The sequence below is a fragment of the Oryctolagus cuniculus genome (assembly GCF_964237555.1).
Source record: "Oryctolagus cuniculus chromosome 16 unlocalized genomic scaffold, mOryCun1.1 SUPER_16_unloc_1, whole genome shotgun sequence".
Lineage (NCBI taxonomy): Eukaryota > Metazoa > Chordata > Mammalia > Lagomorpha > Leporidae > Oryctolagus > Oryctolagus cuniculus.
Genome location: NW_027208201.1, coordinates 58,456 through 79,510, shown reverse-complemented (window position 1 = coordinate 79,510; position 21,055 = coordinate 58,456). Strand labels below are relative to the sequence as shown.

Here is a 21,055-nt window from a genome sequence, read left to right as displayed (position 1 = left end):
AGAGAGTTTTCCATCCCCCAGGTCACTCTCCAAATGGCCACAATGGCTGGAGCTGAGCCAATTCAAAGTGGGGAGCCAGAGCTTCTTCTGGATTTCCCAGCCAGTTACAGGGGACCAAGCACTTCAGCCAGGTTCCACTGCTTTCTAAGATCATGGTAGAGCTGGATCAGAAATGGAGCAGCCAGTACTGGAACTGGTACATATGGGAGGCTGGCACTAGAGGCAGTGGCTTTACCAGTTATGCCACAGCGTCAGCCACAATAATAGTTTTTGCAAGAAATTTGTATGCCTCAAACAAAAAAGATAAATAACAGAAAAAAAGAAAAAAAGTAAAAATTTTTTAAAGTTCAAGGATACCTCTCATGAAATGGAAACCTGCCAGGCTGAAAATGCCACCTTTGCCCCAGTGCTCATTGGCTGCAGGTCTAACTCTTATAGAAGCATCTCAGGTATGGTGTGGGCAGAAACATACACAGCATTGTCTATTCTGTAGACCCCATCACTCATGGTCATGTAAAAATCATGCTGAAGCATCCATTCCAAGGAGGCATTCAGTGGACAGTAATGCAAGATACTGCAGGTTGCCCCCAAAAACTGAGCAATGAAAAGACATCAGCCAGAATCTAGTGAGGTAAGCATATGCAGGATATCTGGAAGGGTTAGCTATCAAGTTTTCAAAACCAGTGAATGAGTGGAGCGGGAAATGTATCTCACTGGTTGTAAAATCCTACTGGGAGATGGGGACCCAGATTTTCCATGTCATTAAGTGTTCTTATGTTTGAAAGCTCATATCTATTAGAGATTTGTTGGCAAAGAAAAGAATAACCATGTTTGCTGACGATGATCTGAACAGTATTTGATATGGCCAGGCCATTGCTTAATGAGTTTTCTCAGTGACTGAGATCAACCCCACACCACTTCACAGATGCTATTCCTGTTTATCTATAACTCTCAAACCTGACATAAATTGAATACCTTTCAGGTGATCAGAAATGTTCAGTCCCACATGGGCTGAGCTGAAATGATGCATCTAGGTGACCGTGCAAGGGTCTGAGATGTGTTCTTCAATGCCATCTGCAAGAGAGAATGAAACATGACCATGGTCACACAGGCTCAAAAGAGCAAAAGGTCAGCTACAGGGGGAGAAAAAATAGCACTCAACATAAGAGGACAGCCATAAAATACAATCTCAACCCTGAAATTTGTCAACAATGATTGAAAGTGGTGGAAGACTAGAATATTCTAATTTTCCTGACAATCTACCATGGTTTGAGAGCTTTGTAGATCCCAACTCTTCTGACACAGTCATCCAGGAAAGTCCCTTTCTCCTTTTCCATTTCCTCTTCTCTACTTCAAACACCACAAATATGGCTACTCCAATCTCTGAGTACTTCCTCTTTAAATCATACTTATGAACAAAGAAAATCTCCATTTTTCAGCTTTTATGCACCTGAGAAGTTCACCCAAATGAATGTGGGTTTTTGTAGTTTTCCTCTCTTGGAAGCCCCCCTCCATGCCACTCTGGCTGGAGGTCCTTGTTTCTAATAAATACTTTTAAATTTCTTGGCTGTCCACTTGGAAATTCTTCTTCCATGTGAGGCAAAGAACCAATGTAACAATAATTTTTGTGCCACCATTTCCCATAATATTTTTGGTGCCGTTACTTGGATAGCAACTCCAATGTGACTCAGATTGCAACTCCTATGTGATGTGCATCCAAAGTTGGATAATCTCACTGGACTGGTAAGCATGCAGACTGCTGTCACTTTTTTTAGAGTGTCTCTTTCATAGTCACTCTCACTTTCCCTAAAACACTGAGTCCCTCTCAGCCATTTAAAAGTGATTAGTGTGGCTGCAGTTGTTGTGTATGTATGTGTGTTTGTAAAGGCAAGATTACTGGAACTGAAATTCTATATTTTTGCATGCAAAAACCAAGTCCTGAGTTAATGTGCCAATAATATATCTGATTATAATTTCTATCATTCAAAGTTAGATCATATGTTTATGTATTATCTGAATAGTATATTCTATGCTGACTTACTTTTCATGAGTTGTCTGTTTTATGATAGGCTTGTTTATTTCATTAAAAAGGAAACACATTGGCATTCATTTTTAAATTCAATGTGAAATTGGCCAGTTATCCTTTATTATTCAATAGTATCCTTAAGGCAAATGAATCTAAGTATTTATAAAGAGAAAAGGAAACCTACTGCAATCCCATTGCTCCTATCTAAATAGTCTTTTTTTGCATTTTTTTAAACTTTTATTTAATGAATATAGATTTCCAAAGTATAGCTTATGAATTACATTGGCTCCCCCCACCATGACTTCCCGCCCACCCGCAACCCTCCCCTTTCCTGCTCTCTTTCCCCTTCCATTCATATCAAGATTCATTTTCAATTTTCTATATATAAAGATCAGTTTAGTATACATTAAGTAAGATTTCAACAGTTTGTACCCACATAGAAACACAAAGTGAAAAATACTGTTTGAGTACTCGCTATAGCATTAAATCTCAATGTAGAGCACATTAAGGACAGAGACCCTACAGGAGGAGTAAGTGCACAGTGACTCTTGTTGTTGACTTTACAAATTGACACTCCTGTTTATGGCATCAGTAATCTCCCTATGCTCCAGTCATGAGTTTCCAAGGCTATGAAAGCCTTTTCAGTTCACCGACTCTTATCTTATCTAAATAGTCTTTCAGACTTCCTGTACACACACGTGTTTATTTCTGCATGGCCATCTGATGTTCCCATGGAGATCCTTTCCATTATATTTGGATGTTTCAGTTGACCCAGTCTTGATTTGGAGCTGTCTGCTGCTCTTATGCCCTTGTCTCCCTTCCTTTCAGTCAGGGTCAATACCGCCCTCAGGCACTAGAGGGTGCCTGAGGCAGAGCATGGATTTGACCTTGCCTGCAAGACTGCAGTAAATGCACCTGAAGTGTTAGGGGATGGACTTAAGGGCTCCTTCTTGTGGAACCTCTCAGGTCAGCTCTTCAAGAGCGACACCTGAAGTTTGCAGAGATCCACACATCTGCCATAATGAATGCCCCCAAATTGATCTTCAGCCAAAGTCTGGAGCCTCAGCACTGTGCACACAGTTTTCTCATCGGAAGACAGAGGCAGGAATCCTGTGGTGAGTGGGAGCCTCTGCCCAATTCTACTTCCTTGTGTTTTTAGATTTCCCTTCTTGATTTAACACAAATCAAGGTCTTTCAAAGAGTATGATTTGGATTATTTCCCTAAATTTGCTAGATGAGAAAACCCCAGGAAGAAAGAAATGGATTGCAAACAGTTGAATGCTTTTGCAGACAGAACAACAAAGGCTAAGAGCCATCCTAAAAGGAAAAGATTTATGTGTATTTCACTATGCATCTGGGGCAACTTAATGTGGGAATCCCAGATAAACTCTGAGACATGAGATGGAAATGAAATCACTCAACATGGGATTATCCCATGACCAGGAGAAACTCTCATGGTTCTTAAATGGAGGAAAAGATTGTGATAAGGACACCGGCAACTCACAAGTGAAAAATCATGCAAGAAGCACCTTATAAAGCAACCTCATTAGACACGTGAAGGAAAAATAAACATTGTTGATGACAGCAGAATAAAAGAATATTAAATTTAAAATAACTGCTTTAGCCACTAAACCCCCAACTGTTAGATTTCCCAGTGTCAGAATCTCTTCTTACCACTGATGACCTGTTCGAAGAGATAAAGGTTGGAATGATATATCGTATCCACTTGCAAACTCTCAGCAAAAACCTGTTTGGCAGAGATCATATACAGCTTTCTAGAGAAGAGGAGGAGGAGATGAAGAGGACAGAGCAATTAGAGGAAAACTGGAAGAATGACAAAGAAGAGAAGAGAAAGACTAAATACAGATCAGAAAATATATTTTTGCTTAGAATGGAATTTTCCACTTATCTCACCCAGAAAGCAACATAGATAATAAAGAGATACTTGAAAAGTCAAGTTTACAATTTTTTAATGTTGGAAACATATAAAATCCTGTGCCCAACAATTGAAAGATACCTCTTCTTGTCAGAACATACGAGCATGTATAAGCCGTCAACATGTAACAGACTGTTCATCATGACTGAATACTCAGGACACTTGAAACACAAAGGGCACCTGTGTTCTAACCTTGGGGAAGTTTTGTGTCAGTGGCTGTAGAAATACACGATGTTTTTCTTTACCTGCAAGTCAATCTGCATGCAAGTCTTGAGTTAAGATTCAGAGAATAAGACCTATTTGGAGTTAGAAGTGCTATCAATAGTCATTATTTATATGAACATACTTTTCAGATTTCCATAGAAAACTAGATGGCAGCCATTCAGCTTCACTAGGTGCAGTGCCTTTTGATCTACAGTACTTGAAGTCCCCCCAGTGATTCTGGCATCTTCTAAATGTTCTGCATTTAAGATTCTCCTTCATTCAGGCTTTGAATTTGAATTAGTTTCCTGATTTGGGGTGGGAGCTAATGCCCAGTTTTGAAAAGGAGGAGGCTTAACAGTTATAAATGCCAAGCCTTGTACTCCACCATGCTCCACACTTAGATATCCTGCCTCTGCTAGCCACATAGCCCTCAGATGAGTTATTCTTTCCCAAGACCTTGCACAAATTCATGTTCATGATGATGCTGTTCGAGGAGTCATTTAATGATGTGCTAATATAAATAACCATTTTTGGTCCATGATGGAACATGTGCAAAATTCAGCAAGATTGATTTGTATTTAGTTCATTTTGCTTTCCTTTGAAAATCAGTTTCTCTTCCTTGTGGTACATGTAATTTAGACAGAACATTCCAGAGCCTGTTCTGGCATTTGCTACAAATACAAAATCCAAGGACTTGGGAGAGCCGTCTGTTGACACAAATGAGAGTAACTAGTGTTCATCCCAATTGACTCGTTGTGTTAGTCATCTAGTTTCCATTTAACAACATACCATGACTTTGTGACTTAACAAAAGGAATTTATTTTTCAGAATTGCTGAGGCTGGTAAGACCAGGATCAATATACATGAGGTTGGTGTTGGTGTTTGTCCAAGACACATTTCCTGCCTCCACTAAAGATAGTTTTCCTTTCCTCTTCTTAACAGTCTTCACCTGTTAGAGAGATATAACAAACTCTCTCTGCAGTCTCATATTGAAAATTGCAAGAAAGAACTAGGTAAGCCATAAAAAATTGCTATTTCCACCCAAAGACCTCATCAACTATGATCATGCTACAGAGCAGTCTTTCAACCTCCACATATTTGCACAAAACATTCAGTCTCTAGTAGTTCTAGGTTTGGAGTTTATAATAATCATGGTTGGAGACATTTACCAAAGATCCCTAAGGATCCATGTGCCCTTCGTGGCCAGGGAAAGCAGTGGAAGATGGCCCAAGTCTTTGGTCCTTTGAAGCTATTTGGGAGACCTGAAGAAGCCCCTGGCTCCTGTCTTTGCATCAGCTCAGCTTCAGCTGTTGTGGCCTTTGGAGAGTGAACCATGTGATGGAAGATACTCTCTCTCTCTCTCTCTCTCTCTCTCTCTCTCTCTCTTTCTGACTGTATCACTCACATTCACTCTCTCAATCTTCCATTCAAACAAAATCTTCAAAAACAAAAATTATTGTAGCCAATCGAGCAGATGTGAGGTGATATCTCAGTGTGATTTTGAATAGTATTACAAGTTTACTAATGTTTAGCACCCTTGGTAAGGCCTTTGGCTCTTCTATTTGTGCAGCAATGTCTGTTCAATTCCTCTATGCAGTTTCAATGATATTTGTATTGTCCCTTCTGTTTTTTTTAATTTGTATGTTGGAAACATGTATCTGGAAGGATATGTAGCCATATTCTCCCATTTTCTCTCAGGTGGTTGACTCTTGAAATCTCTCCCTCCAATTACATAACCAGTGGCTCAGGCACTGCAGTCTGATCTCCCCTCCCTCTCCAACACTGTTGCTTTCTCTGGCTCTTGGCTGCTGGGATTGTCTGTTGTGTCCTTGAACATATTGCATGTCTGCAACTTCCACACTGATCCACAGCATTCTTCTTCCTTCCATAGAATTCCCACTATGGTTTTCTCTCTAACTCTCCCATGAGAATGTGTTTCTTCCACTTTTACTTTTATATCTCCTCCTAGATTATAACAGTATGTCCTTCTCATTCAGCCATCTTGGTCTCTCTTCAGTAATCAGCAGTATTATTCCGAGGTTAGATGGATAATGGTGGAAACAGATTCCTGATAGATTACAATAAATGGCAACACTAGCAAAGTGTCATGTTCTGTTGTATTCAGAGGAGCTGCATCAGATTAAGCATGGCTAGAAGATGGATGATGTGGGGATTTTTGTCTGGGACATAATTCAAAATGGTTAAAAATGCCATGTTGTAGACTTTGCATACCAGCACAGCTAATTTGGAGTTACTGAGAATTGATACAGTGAGTGCTGACATGCCAGCTCATCTCTGCATTGTGGATTTTGTTAGTTTCCCTTACTGCTTGCTATGACATTAATGCTACAATGTATTTATAGTGATTTCTACTTTTGATTTGAAGTGTATTGAGCCTGAGAAGATAGTCCAGGATAGTCCATTGGAGACAGTGTTCTAGATGTGGAATGAGTGTAAGTTCATGTGTGTGTGTGTTCCCTGTACACACAGAAAACTCTGTACCTACCCACTCAAATGTCCACATATTTTTGTTTTTGGAAATTGCTTTGCAGTAACCTACGTGATATTGGACTTCAATATAAATTATCAGATGTCTCAAATAGAAAAATATTATCAACCTTTATGATGTTGTTGCTAAAGTTCAATTTGACATAAATGTATGATCTCAGATTCCATATAAGTTTATGCAATTAGAATATATATTTCCCTGAAATAAGTCTGGAGTTCTAAAATTGAAACATTCATCACAAACTATAAAAATGTCAAATGCGGCATTAAGGATATAGAAGATGAAAATGTTAAATATGAAGGAAACACTTAAGCAAAAATATTGAATATATCTGGATGCCAATTTTTTTAAAATTCATCCATAACTGTTTCATAACACACATTTTCCATGGATTTCCTGAAGCCTCCTCATTGCATGGAGTTCATCCTCTCCATTCCCAATCTCTTTTAGTGAATGGAGTGCATTCAGATTGACTCTATTTTTAGTTCCTACACATTAGAGAGAACAGTGGATGCTTGTTCTCTGATTTAGATTTATTTTTCTTGTATAACTGAATAGAAAACAAGCTTCATCAATGTATCAGTAATAAGTTTAACTCGTCAAGAAATTATATTTTCATTTTTAGGCAAGTTACTGAATTCTGTTCGGTATTTTGTTCCTATACTGCATCTCACTTTGCATGTACCCCTAATCAAAATCTCCCTAATGGCATCAGAGCAGTGGCTAAGCAATGAAAAATGTGTTTGCCTTAAAATATTAGGCACCACATTTACAGTAATTTGAGTTTAGAAAACTTTTGAGTAGAAAAATAGAGTTCTCATATATGCCCTCTCTACCCCCCTTATTAGATTTACTCCATTGGCAATACCTCACACAGGTATACAAGCACAAATGATTAGTCAGTGTTGATCCTCATTATTGCCTATAGGACATGGTATCCATTTTGTTCACTCTTGTGTTGTGCAGTCTGTGGTTTGGCAAAGGATTAATAGTACCTAGCTGCACTGATGGTGTCCTACATAAGCATCCTGAAAGTCACTTGCATTCAAGAAGTACAGGTGTCTGCAGGCATGATCCTGACCTTGGTGTTTGTGGTGGTGGGAATAAAGAGGTGACTTCCAGCTGGTATTCTCTGCCTAGAGTTAAAAGCTATAAATAAGTACTCAAATAATCCCAGGTTCTCATGAGAGTATCAAGCAAGGTTGTAGGTGCAAAAACAGATCATCATGGGATTACCTTGGTTAACAGCAACATGGAAGTTTTTTTATGTTTTACAACTAAAGATGAAGTGATTAGAAATGCAGAATGGACATATCTGAATTCAGGCTGATTACTGGTTGCACAGTGATTGAAAACCACATGTCCTAGTGGGTATCTCTGTAAACAGGATTGGTTTGGGGTCCATGTGCTATCAAAGTGATGTGTGGCTGCCCAGAACACTGGTTGAGGGAGGCTGCCCTGTTGCACTTTGAGTCATTGTAGTGTGTGACACTGGAGATTTCTGGTCTGAAAGCTTACTGAAAGCCTCACCTGATGCCTCCCTTCATGCCCTCTGATGCAATCCCGGTACATAATTGCCAAAAGTTCATGGAGTGGTTTATTGACAAAGCCCTTGGACCAAATATAACTAACAGGTGTTATGCCCTTGAGTCTTTGTATCCATGGACTTGGAGGAACTCCTGGCACCTGGGTGAAGAGGATGATTCACAAACATGTTTTTCTTCTTGTGTTTTCCACCAGGACAGAAGACCTGAACTGCAGAGCCTCAGGGCAGAAAAGTATCAGATTCCCCCATGGATGAGTGGACAGCTGGTGGAAAGAGGTCAGATGGAGCAGTATTAAAGTGGCTTGTTTCAAGCAATCACACATACACACACACACACACACACACACACGCACTGTGTATCCACCTGCATGACCCTGCATGTTCCACTGCTCTTGTATCATGGGGTTTTTCACAGATGTTTCCTTTGATTTTTCTGTTGCTCTTTCTGCAGCTGTTTCCCCTTGTGACTTGTCAGGATAGTACCGACTGCTATTCCCAGATGGAACAGAGATTTTACAAGGATGGAGATATTGAGATTGCTGCTTTTTTGCACATTTACACATATGAGGTTCCCATAATCATGAAGAGCTTCAGCAAATATCGCAAATTCAGATGGTAAGTTCTCCTTGCCATAATCATTTTCCATTTATTTACTTATTAGCTACTTGTTATTGGGTCTGCAATTCTATAGGCAAATATGTTCTGTATCCCTGCCCTGTCCATCTTCTGTCCCTCCTAAAAACTGCTGGTAATTGATTTGGGGCATGAAGCAGACATTTCTTTCTGCATGGCACCATGGATGGTTCAGGAAATGTTATCTCATCAGAGAGGGAACCAGAGTCTGGTCGGTATCCTCCTATCCTTCCCTGTCTGCTTTCATCAGCTCAGGGGCCTATTGTGCCTCAGTAGTAGATTCTTACAGAACCCTTGCACTGAAATGAACAAATCTGAGTTACATGAGCTCTTCCACATGTGCTCACACTCTTTTCTGCTACGTACTAGATTTGGGGCCATGAGAACACTTCATTTCTTCTACAGTTGTAAAGGAGAAAAGATTCAAAAAGTTTTTTTTCTATATAAAAGTAATCTCAGGGCAACAGCTTTGCACAAAAATAATAATTATATTTTACTGATGAATATTCCCATAAGAATTTCAATGGTTGTAATCTACTACATTTACAGTGTTTCTCTGATTCTGCCTCTTCTGGGCAAAATAGATTTCTTAAGGGGGATTATTCTGTTTCTGCCCCTCTTAAAGATACTTTATTTGTAGCTAAATATAAATGTTTCATATACATGTATAGCATATATAAATTTCATGCCTACAGAATATAGTATCTTGTAGGACAGTGGAATTGTTTGCTTCAAACCTGTTTATGAATGTGCCAATTTTCTAATTGGTTTCTACTGTAAGGCTACAGGAAGTAGGTTGCAGCTGCATAGAACTTTGATAGAAGGTAGGTATTAGGACATAGATCATTTCAGTATCATTAAAGCCAATGGATTTGAGAAGTATAGTTGGTGCCACCAAGGTGATGCAACTGATGAAGTATTTTAGGCATTTATCCAAAGATCTCTGCAGAAAAAATCTAATGGATACTAGCTTGGTAGAACAATATTACTCACTTCACATTGATTTTTATAAATTCACCTAATTTGATATGTGCACATGGCATCCAATTCATGAAATATTTATTCATTAGTAGTAGTATTCTCCATGGTTATGTATGCAGCACATCATTTAAGTGTACCCTTAATGACGGAGACCAGGAGATAGTGAATTTCCAGTAGTAGGAAAAGAGGCTATGAATAGAGCTCAAGATCCTCCAAGATGTATGCCATGCAAACTGGAGATCATAATCAAATCTTAATAAACCCAGGGAAAATATCTGTGTTGATGATTCTTGGAAAAATAAGAAATACTGAACTGTCAATAGATTTAGGTGCTATACCTTCCAATGTTAGATTCACCAACTTTAGAATATACAACAGTTACTGATAAACTGTTTTTAGAGATAAAGAACACAGCATAAAAGAGATAAACTCTTACAAATTCCAGTGTGTCCAGGAGCCGTCTAGGCATTTTGGTACAAGGCAGCAGCTGGAGAAAGAAATGAGAGGATGTGGAACAATGGAAGTGTCATAGTAATGAGCAGAGAAACAGATATATGAAATACAAAACTGAATTTTATTTGATTCATAGTAATGATTTTCAAATTTCCTCATTCTACAAAGTATGAATGACGTATTTGGATAACAAATATGTATAGAAACTATATATACATAAAACACTATATATATATATATATAGCTACTGTATGCATGGTTATAGTATACCTATACATAAATATATAGAGAGAATACGTATATAATATGCATACATATATACATACTATGTTACAGCAAGAACCAAGAACTGAAAAACTGTCACTTCCTCTGGAGCACACAGTGACCCTTAACAAGCAGTGTGCATGACCTAGTCTATTCATGAGGAATTAACACACAGGACATCAGAAATAAATACAAGGGGCTCCTCATTTGCATTCTTTGTGAAATGTCAGATCCTAGAAAGTAGAAATGCATCACTTTCTTTGCATGGAAGGCTATTTATATTCAAAATTGTAGGAAAAGTTGAGTGAAGAAGGCCTGTTTGGAGTAAATACTGATATCACTCATAATGAAAAGTAGAAATTCATCATTTCCTTCACATGGAAGGCTATTTATATTCAAAATTGTAAGAAAACTTGAGTGAAGAAGGCCTGTTTGGAGTAAATACTGATACCACTCATAGTGATTTACTTTAACATATGTTTAGTGTTCTAAATGCATGACTGGCTTAATTGAAAACCATCAGGTGCCTCATAGCCCAGTGATTCATGTTCACCTAGGGAGTGTTTCCAGCTTCTCTAAAGTGCTCTTCCCTTTTCACTATTTCCCTTCTTTCAAGCTCTGAATTCAATTTTATTTTCTTGGCTTGTGATGCTGGTTGATGGGTAAGTATGATGGGGAAGAGATTTTTCAGGATCAATTACAGACTCCCATCTACCATTATCAGTGCTCTGACATCATCCTTCTTTTCAATCACATAGCCTTCAAGTGAGTTATTCTCTTCCTATTACAACCTGCAGCCTTATGATTGTATGACTGCTATTTCAAGAAGCACTTAATGATGTGGTAAGATGAAGAATCATTGTAGTTTGTGGATGTAGGAAACATTTAGAGGCAGTATTGAAGATGATGTGACTTTCCTTGTCATGCTTACTTTGAGAACTGGAGTGTACTTCTAGCTGTGCATGAACTTTAGAGAGGGCATTCCAGAACCTGTTGTAGTGTTTACTTTAGATATCAAATACAAACACTTAGAAGAGGTAGCTGTTGCCAGCAATGATTAAAATTGATGAGGTATGCATCCAAAAATAAGATCATGTTCTTTGGCTGCATGGACAACCATGTGATAACATACCCAAGACATTATGATGTAAAAGCAGATCTTATTTTTCAGAATCATTTAGGCTTGGAAACCAGTAAAAGTTGGTAGCAGCTTTGGTTCTGGTGAGGACATGTGTCCTACAATTACAACAGTTCACACTCTGTACTCAGCAAATCTACACATACGGATTAGAACATATGAATTTTTAGCCATGACCAATCCATCTGTCACAGTAATCACAGAATTGATGATAATCTGGATTGGAGGCTTTTCCCTTAAAGATCCTTGTGCATTTCATGCAGGTTTCAGTCCAAAAACTACCAGTATGCTCTGGCCTTGGTTTTTGCTATTGAGGAGATCAACAAAAACCCCCATCTTTTACCCAACATGACCTTGGGATTTGGTCTCTATAATGTCATGCACACTCATATGACTGTGATGGAGCACTCCTTCATCTGGCTTGCGGGACTGGAAAAGCACGTTCCTAATTACACATGTAGGAAACAGAGCAAGTCTGTTGCTGTAATTTCAGAAAGCAGCACTGCTGTCCAAATGGGTACCCTGCTGGAACTCTACAAAATTCCGCAGGTGAGTGTGTAAATGAAATATCCTAAAATCTGACACTTACAATATCGGCTTAATTTTTTCAGGAATAATGTTTTCCACTATGACAATAACCTTACACAGATTTCTTGCCTTTTCCCTTAGCTGACGCTTGGGCCTTTTGATCCTCTTCTGAGTGACAGTGGTCAGTTCCCTTCCCTCTATCAGATGGCACCCAAAGACACTTCTCTGGTCCATGGCATGGTCTCCTTGATGCTCCATTTTGGGTGGACCTGGGTGGGTTTGGCCATCTCAGACCTCCCAAAAGGTATTAAGTTTATGACTGATTTGAAAGTAGAGTTGCAGAAGAATGGCATCTGTGTAGACTTTGTGGAATTGATCCCAGCCACTGTAGAGGCACAAATTTCATACCAAAATAGTGCTCAAATTCAGATCCTAAAATCATCAGCAAATGTGGTGATTCTTTTCTGTGTCACTGAGTCACTCATAGGCACCAGCTTTCATTCATGGGGGGAGTTAATGATGTGGAAAGTCTGGGTCACCACTTCACAATGGGATTTTGCCAGTTCTGAGAAACCTTTCCTGCTCAACTCATTCCATGGGACCCTCATTTTTTCAAACCACCATGCTGAGATCTCTGGTTTCAAAAACTTTCTTCGGACAGCTAACCCTTCCAAGTACCCAGAAGACTCTTACCTCTCCAAATTCTGGTCTCTGGCTTTTAATTGCTCAGTTACTGAGACATCCTGTAAAACTTTGCAGAACTGTCCACTGAATGCCTCCTTGGAATCATTGCCTCCGCATCGTTTTGATATGAGCATGAGTGATGGGATTTACAACATATACAATGCTGTGTACGCTGTGGCCCATAGTGTACATGAGATGCTTCTACAAGAGGTAGAAATGCAGCCAGTGAACAATGGGGCAAAGGTGGCATTTTCTCCCTGGCAGGTAACTTGGTTTCCATTGTTGACATGTACTCCTGGAGTGATCCCCTTAAGAGCTTCTGCAGCTGTTCAATCCAAGTAGCTTGGGAACCTTTCTCCAAAACACAAGATAAAATGAGCCTCTGCCTGTAATTTGTCATTAGCGAAAGGGCTCCAAGGAAAAGTGGGAAGGTAATTTGGATAAGCATCAATGCTGTGACTTAAAAATATTGTCCAATTCTATTAATTTAATTTTGACATTTGAAATACTTAGACTGTGTTATTCCATTTTCAACTTCAGAGGTACGGTAATTATTTTCACTTCCAAATGTTGCTGAGGATGTTCTTCTACAATGAACATAAGGGATCTCATATAATTTGCATGGTTCTTTATTCTAGTAACTTTATTACAGATAGTTGTCCTAGGTACACTGAGAAAATGAGTGTTGGTAGCTTGGACTGCACTGCTGGAAATGGTCTGAATCTCACAGCTAGATATTTTTGACTCCCCTTGTTTTTGTAGAAAAATGAGTGAAATCATACTTACCTTGATGTAGTTCTCATAAGGTTTTTTTTTTTTTTACTTCAATTCATTGAGTGGCCCTAAACAGGTTTTATTGTTTATTTGTGATTATAGACAAAGACTGGCTTTCTCTAAGCTGGGTTTGGTGTGTTATCACTTGGGCAGTCTTCATGAGAATATGATGCTTTTTTTCAGTTGCACACATTTCTGAAGGACCTCCAGTTTACCAATCCAGCTGGTGACCTAGTGAATTTGAATCACAAGAGAAATTTGGAAGCTGAATATGACATTCTCAACTTTTGGAATTTTCCATATGGTTTTGGACGTAAGGTTAAAGTAGGATGGTTTTCCCCATATGTTTCACAGAGTGAACAGTTGTCTCTCTCTGAGAATTTGATAGAGTGGGCCACAGGATTTACAGAGGTAAGTTGGACTGATCATAAGGATCACATGACTCATTGTTACACCCCAACTGCTAAGGGAGTACGTGCAGGATGGCTTATTCAAAAGACACTTAGAGACATTAAACCACTCCACTTCCAAACCGAATACTTTCTTATGTTTTTAGTGTCTGAGGATGGACAGTATACACACATTTCCTCCACATCTTTTGAATCTATTTAAGAAAATCAAATTGAATGTTGCCATTGTGTCAGAAACAGATATTTGCAGTTTAAGTGAATAAGTTTGCAGGACTTGAAAACCCTCTACTTGGAACTTAAGTTATAGTCTGATCTATGACCAACACTCATCTGATTTTGCTCAGACTCCACGCTCGGTATGCAGTGTGAGTTGCAGCCCTGGATTCAGGAAAACCCCTCTGGAGGGAAAGCCTGCCTGTTGTTTTGATTGCACACCTTGTCCTGAGAATGAGATTTCCAATCAGACAGGTAAGTCAGTCCCTGCCTCTTGGAGAAGTTACCACCTATTTCTTAAATTATCAACTTATCCATGCAAATAAAATATGTGGAATATGACTTCTGAGAATACTCTTCCCACCTTCAGGTAGAAATTAATCCCTATAATCAATAATAATCCACAAAAGGGTAAAACTTTCCACAATACACTCTCTGTATTATTTATGAAAGCATATAAAAGACTGAATGTCTCTGAAATTCTGACCATGTTGGAGTTCAGGTTGATATATATATATATATATATGGTAAAAAATGAATAGAAACCAAGTTTGGAGAATATTCACCCCATAAAACAGTGTGGCCTTTCTAAAATTTTTCCATGAATCAGAGTTATGCTATCACATGTTTCATAAAGATTTTCCAGTTTTTGCTTGTGTTGTATGAGTAGTTATTTGTACCATATATTTAGTATCATTCTAATTTTTTGAAACATTATTGATAATGAAGGGTTCTGGCAACAGAGTACTGTCCATGGAAGTAGTGTGATGCATGTGCTAATTCAGTATAGGAAAACTCATGTCTGAGTTCTTCGTGCTTGTATAAGTAAAAATGCTTTCACCAAATTCAAGTGTAGCATGCTTGGAGTGAGAAAGCACAACTCTAAACAAACTGTGTGTTATGTGAAAAACTATCTTAGAAATCATACAGTATATCATCCTGAGGATAATACTCATCAAATATAAATGGGGCTAAATTTAGCCTTTGACAAAAGTCATTGCTGCTCAAAATATAAATCTTCAAGAAGCTTCTTATTCTTACATATGTACACACATTTATAAACTTTATATCAAAAGAACACAAGCTGACATACACGGTAATAAGTATGCCTAGTGGACCTGGCACCGTGACGCAGTGGGCTTAAGCCCTGGCTTGAAGCACCAGGATCCCATATGGGCGCCTTTTCTAGTCCCAGCTGCTCTTCTGACCCAGTTCTCTGCTGTGGCCTGGGATAGCAGTAGAAGATGTCCCAAGTCCTTGGGGCCCTGCACACACATGAGAGACTCTGAAGAATCTCCTGTCTTCAGGTCAGCACAGCTCTGGCTGCTGCAACCATCTGGGGAGTGAACCAGCAGATGGAAGACCTCACTCTGTCTCTACCTCTCTCTGTAACTCTGTCTTTAAAAAAAAATAAGTATGCATACCAAGGTAGGTCAATGACTGAAAATTCAGCACAAGCCCTTGAAGGTAAAATGTGGACATTATAAGGAAACTGAAGTAAGTAAACATTGGAAGAATATAAAGTTGGTGATCATAAACAAGAAAGATTTATGAACCTCAGCAAGATGGAAGAGTGCGAACAATAAGATTACTGGGTGTGTGTGTGTGTGTGTGTGTGTGTGTGTCTATGCACAAAGAGAGCTGAAGAGGTCTATTTAGATATAAAAATACTAATATTAGAGCTTATTAATCATTTAATTCTGATACATTGAAAAATATAGAAGAAATTAAGATATTCTCAGATAGAAATACTATGAAATATGTTGAGCAATATTTGAAAAATCCAAATATCCTCACAGTTATTAAAATAATTCCCAATACTTGAATTGTGATAAATAATTTTCATATGAACTCCTTTCTCAAGTCCTATAGTGAACAGGAAAAATGTAAAAATTCTGTTTCTTCTATGGGAACGTCTCAAGTTGATGTATCAAATACTGCCATATATTTCAACAAAATGAAATTGTAAGACGCTGTTGTTGAAATAAATTCATAGATTTGAAATCTCAAACAATGTAAATCCAACTGTATTTTTTAAATAGGCTACATCTTGCCCAAAGATTTTCATAAAGTCTAATTAAGTTTATAGTACATGAAGAATGTAATAATAATTAGCATAACTGAAGAAAAATAGTTAATAAAATCTAAGTGATCTATGAATTGTAAACAAAGAACAAAACCACTCAAACATGACAAAAAGAAGGATTAGCTTTCAATCCTAAAGTGAATTTTAGAATGCTACAAAACATGGAAATTATGGCTGGAGATTGGATACAAAGTTGACGAAAGAATGCAACTTCTACAGAAAATTACCCAGGAGGTTCGGCTCCATGCATATTGTCAAAAAAGAATGACATTCAACTTACTAAAAAGGAAGATTTAAAAGTGGCATCATTTAAAGTGATATTGGGATGGTGTATTGAAATCAGTGTATCGGTAATTGAATGAAGTAGTGCTGGTATACAAAATTGTACAAAGAAGTTACTTTTCCTTGCCAATTCTGGAAAACAAACCTATGAAAGATGGCACATGTAATGTCTCAAAAGTATGAAATATCCAAAGGTAAGACTAACTAAATATTGAAAGAAACCTGCAAGTTGAGACATCAGTCATCGATGGAGCAGTATATTGAAAACAAGAGGATACAGACAGAGCTGGAGAGAAAATTCATGTTTAAGGATAAAAAGACAGGAAAGTGGAAATATGCCAGTAAGTTTCAAGGTGATCTACAGACTGACTTTGATTACAGGCAGCATCCTAGTGTGTTCTTTGATGAAAACGTTCAAGGGTGGCAAGTAATCCAGCTGGTATCAAGTGTACAACTCTTCTGTGTTTCTCTGGAACCTGACCATTTTCCTTCTAATGGTGGTTTGTCAATCAGTGCTTTCCCCAATCATGACATAATCCAGATTCTACCTTAAAGAGATATGTTTTAGTGAGATTGCTAGGTGATTTCTGTGCAACCCAAATTCACAAAGTATATCTCCCAGTCCGTGATATTAAGAGTGGGAACCTTGGGCTGGTGCTGTGGTATAGTAGGTTAAGCCTCTGGTTGGGATGTTAGCATCCCAGTTGGTCAGCAGTTTCAGTCCCAGCTGCTTCACTTCCAATGCAGCTCTCTTCTGATGCTTGGAAAAGCAGCAGAAGAACGCCCAAAGTTTCGAGCTCACACCTATACAGGAAGCCCAGAAGAAGCTCCCAGTTACTGGCTTCAAAACAGACAAGGTCCAGCTATTAATGTCTTTTGGGTGTAAGATCTCTCCCCTCCTCATTTTCCCTCTTTCCCTTTATCCCTGTCTCTTTCTCCCTGTCCTCCTCCCCTTTCTCTCTCTCTCTCTCCATTCTGCTTCTCCTCCTCCTTCTGAAACTGTGACTTTCATGTAAATTATAAATAAATGAATACTCATTAAAACAAAGACTGCAACCATTGGGTGGTTGAATAGGCCATGAGAGTACAGAGGAAATAGCATCATTAAAAGAAGGGCTCATTTCAGGCATGGAAAGCCATGACTCTGCAGCAAAAAATAGACTACATGGAGGATCTCTGTGAAACGTCTGTTGAAAGAAAGGGTCATCAAAAAGGGATGTACTCTTGTCTGAAGAGAGGAGAGAGCAACTACTTTGCGTATGACCCTGTCCAAATACCGATGGAGCCTCTGGTCACAAAAGGCTTCCATAGCCTTAGCAGACCATGGCAAGAGCCTCGGGTGAACACTGACATCATTCATACATAAACATGTTAATTGTTAAAGTAATAACAGAGTTCACTGTTTACTTAGTCCCCATGTAGGACCTCTGTCCCTAATGAGTTGTACTATGAGAATCGACTGCAAATTTTGTTCCCAAACTGTGCTCTATATGTGGTCTGTGTGTGTGGATACAAACTGTTGAAATCTATGTTTAACACAGAGTTGGTCCTCTGTATTTAAAATCAAACTAAAAATGAACCATAATGAAGAAGGAGATGGTAGAGGAAGAGGAAGAAGGAGGTGTGATGGGAGTTGGAGTGGGAAGGTTGGTATAGGGAAAAGAACCCCTATATTCCTAAAGGTGAATGTATGAAAAATGCAATCATTAAATAAAAACTTAAAAACTGAGGGCTGCTGCTTGCTCTTGTCAAAGTGAGCATGCAGAAGAATGTGCCCTGTATAAGGGCTGAGTAGCCCTCACCACACATGCAAACCTCTGGCACCTTGATCATCAGTTCCCAATCCAAAGTAATAATGAAGAAGGAATTTGTGTTGTTAAAATAACACAGGCTAAGGTAAGTTTTTAAAGCACCATGAATTGGTTCAGAGAGTAGCCCTTAGGGCTTGGTTAGGAGAAAAAGAGAATGTACTCATCATTATGTAAGGTACTTAGGAAGACGAAGTATTAACTCTGGCTAACATGAGGAAGATGGACGTAAATAATTGCCAATAATTTTATATGTCATTTTTATATGCTGTTTTTCACATTAAATAAGGACTATTTGCCTAAACTATCTACGTTGTGTATTCTAGAATGTACTTTTGAAATATGAATAACTGAACTTGGGATGATGTTATTGTACTTTTCTCACCAGATATGGACCAATGTATGAACTGTCCAGATCTTCAGTATGCCAACAGAGAGCGAGACCAGTGCTTCTACAAAAAACTGACCTTTCTGTCTTTTGAAGAGCCTCTGGGGATGACCGTGGTCTGCACAGCTGTGTGCTTCTCTGTCCTCACTGCTATGATTCTTGGAGTCTTTGTGAAGCACCGAGATACTCCCATAGTCAAGGCCAACAATCGTTGTCTCAGCTACATCCTGCTCATCGCCCTCATCTTCTGCTTCCTCTGCTCCTTAGTGTTCATTGGTCGTCCCAACACAACAACCTGTGTCCTCCAGCAGACCACGTTTGGAATGGTGTTCACTCTGGCTGTTTCCACTGTTCTGGCCAAAACTATCACTGTGCTTCTGGCCTTCAAGGTCACTGCCCCAGGGAGAAGGATGAGACACTGGCTGCTATCAGGGGTACCTAACTCCATTATTCCCATCTGCTCCCTGATCCAACTGGCTCTCTGTGGCCTCTGGCTTGGGACTTCTCCTCCCTTTATTGACACAGATGCTCACTCTGAGCATGGCCACATCATCCTGGTGTGCAACAAGGGCTCAGTCACTGCCTTCTACTGTGTCCTGGGCTACCTGGGTTCCTTGGCCCTGGCCAGCTTCACTGTGGCTTTCCTAGCCAGGAATCTGCCTGACACCTTCAATGAAGCCAAGTTCCTGACGTTCAGCATGCTGGTGTTCTGCAGTGTCTGGGTGACCTTCCTGCCTGTCTACCACAGCACCAAGGGGAAGGTCATGATGGATGTGGAGGTCTTCTCCATCTTGGCCTCTGGTGCAGGGCTCCTAGGCTGCATCTTTGTCCCCAAGTGCTACATTATTCTCTTCAGACCGGAGAAGAATGCTTTGAAAGGATTAAGAGACAGAAAAGTTTCCAAGGAAACAGATGTTCTCAGGTGTAGCTCTTAATGCTCTCACAGTTTTCAGTTGTTAGAGACTAAGATTTATAAAACTGATTTTGCATTGTGATGTTATAAAATAACTTGCCAAATGTAACCTTCTTATGAACAATTTATGCTTCCCTTAAAATGTTTTTGTTCTGAAGCACCAATTCACAGAAAAGAAAGGGAGAGTTTTAGCAACCTTCCATCTGGTGATAGACACTGAATATATCTGCTGTGGCCCAGTGCTGGTTCATCCAAAGCAAGATCATTTCCGTTGTCCATTTGAGTGTCAGCATCTTAGGCCATCTTCTACTGCTTTTTCTGGATCATTAACAGGGAGCTGGATTCCAAGTGGAACAGCCAGGATATGAACTGGCACCCACATGGGATGTCATAGTTACAAGTGGTGGTTATATCCACTACACACTCACACTGATCCCAATCCTCCTCTCTTCAAAAATAATACTGTGTATAAATTTCTTAGCCTGGGTTTCATGTTCACAAACACAAACTGATCTCAAATAAAGGCTCTCCTTGAAACTTTTCGTTGCTTTTCATTTCTGTGTTTTCATTGTCACCTTGTGGACATTGTAATATTCATATTTTAATAAAATGAGTTACATGCTTGCTGTTTTCTTAGATTTATTCATTTATTTGAAAGAGTTTACACAGACAGAGGAGAGGCAGAAGGAGAGAGGTCTCCCATCTGTTCAGTTCACTTCCCTATTAGCCACATTGGACAGAGCTGCACTGATCTGAAGCCAGGAGCCAGGGGTTCCTGGTGCAGGGTCCTAGAGACTTGGGCCATTTTCTGCTGCTTTGCCAGGCCATAGCAGAGAGCTGGATGAGAAATGGAGCACCAGGTCTTGAACCAGCCCCCATATGGCATGCCGGAGCTTCAGGCCAGGGTGCTAACCTGCTGTGTCACAGCGTCTGCCCCTGTTTGCTGTTTTTATTCATTCATTAGTGTATTTATTCATTCATTATTCATTTACTATTAAAGTTGGCTTTATAATATATTCGGAGTATTTCAGTGGAAATATTAGACATGTTAAATCATTTTAATGTGTATAATGCATTATCCTGGAACTCCTTAATTTTATACCATTTTGTATGGATTTGAAATGATGTGATAATCATACACCAAGTTTTCATTATACATAGAAGTGTTTATGCAGGCTTCTTTTCCATCTGCTCATTTCTGTTTATTATCGATTTTGCTTTAGATTTACTTTTGCCAATACCAGACAAAAGAAAGGGATTTTACATCTAGACCTGAAAA

The 21,055-nt window shown here is 39.1% G+C and overlaps 1 protein-coding gene across 1 annotated transcript; it reads left to right on the top strand.

Annotated features, from left to right (window-relative positions):
- The first annotated feature begins 389 nt into the window (after positions 1-389).
- Positions 390-19,798, top strand: LOC103346031 (vomeronasal type-2 receptor 116-like). The gene is made up of 7 exons (XM_070067577.1): positions 390-449; positions 8,673-8,836; positions 11,954-12,239; positions 12,360-13,166; positions 13,860-14,087; positions 14,431-14,554; positions 18,864-19,798. The coding sequence occupies exons 1-7, from the start codon at positions 390-392 to the stop codon at positions 19,796-19,798; spliced, it is 2,604 nt and encodes an 867-aa protein (XP_069923678.1).
- Positions 19,799-21,055: the final 1,257 nt, after the last annotated feature.

Coding starts and splice junctions, on each gene's coding strand:
- LOC103346031 (XM_070067577.1), top strand. CDS start 390: ATGCCACCTTTGCCCCAGTGCTCATTGGCTGCAGGTCTAACTCTTATA. Junction 450..8,672: donor CTCTTATAGAAGCATCTCAG/GTATGGTGTGGG, acceptor CTCTTTCTGCAG/CTGTTTCCCCTTGTGACTTG. Junction 14,555..18,863: donor TGAGATTTCCAATCAGACAG/GTAAGTCAGTCC, acceptor TTTTCTCACCAG/ATATGGACCAATGTATGAAC.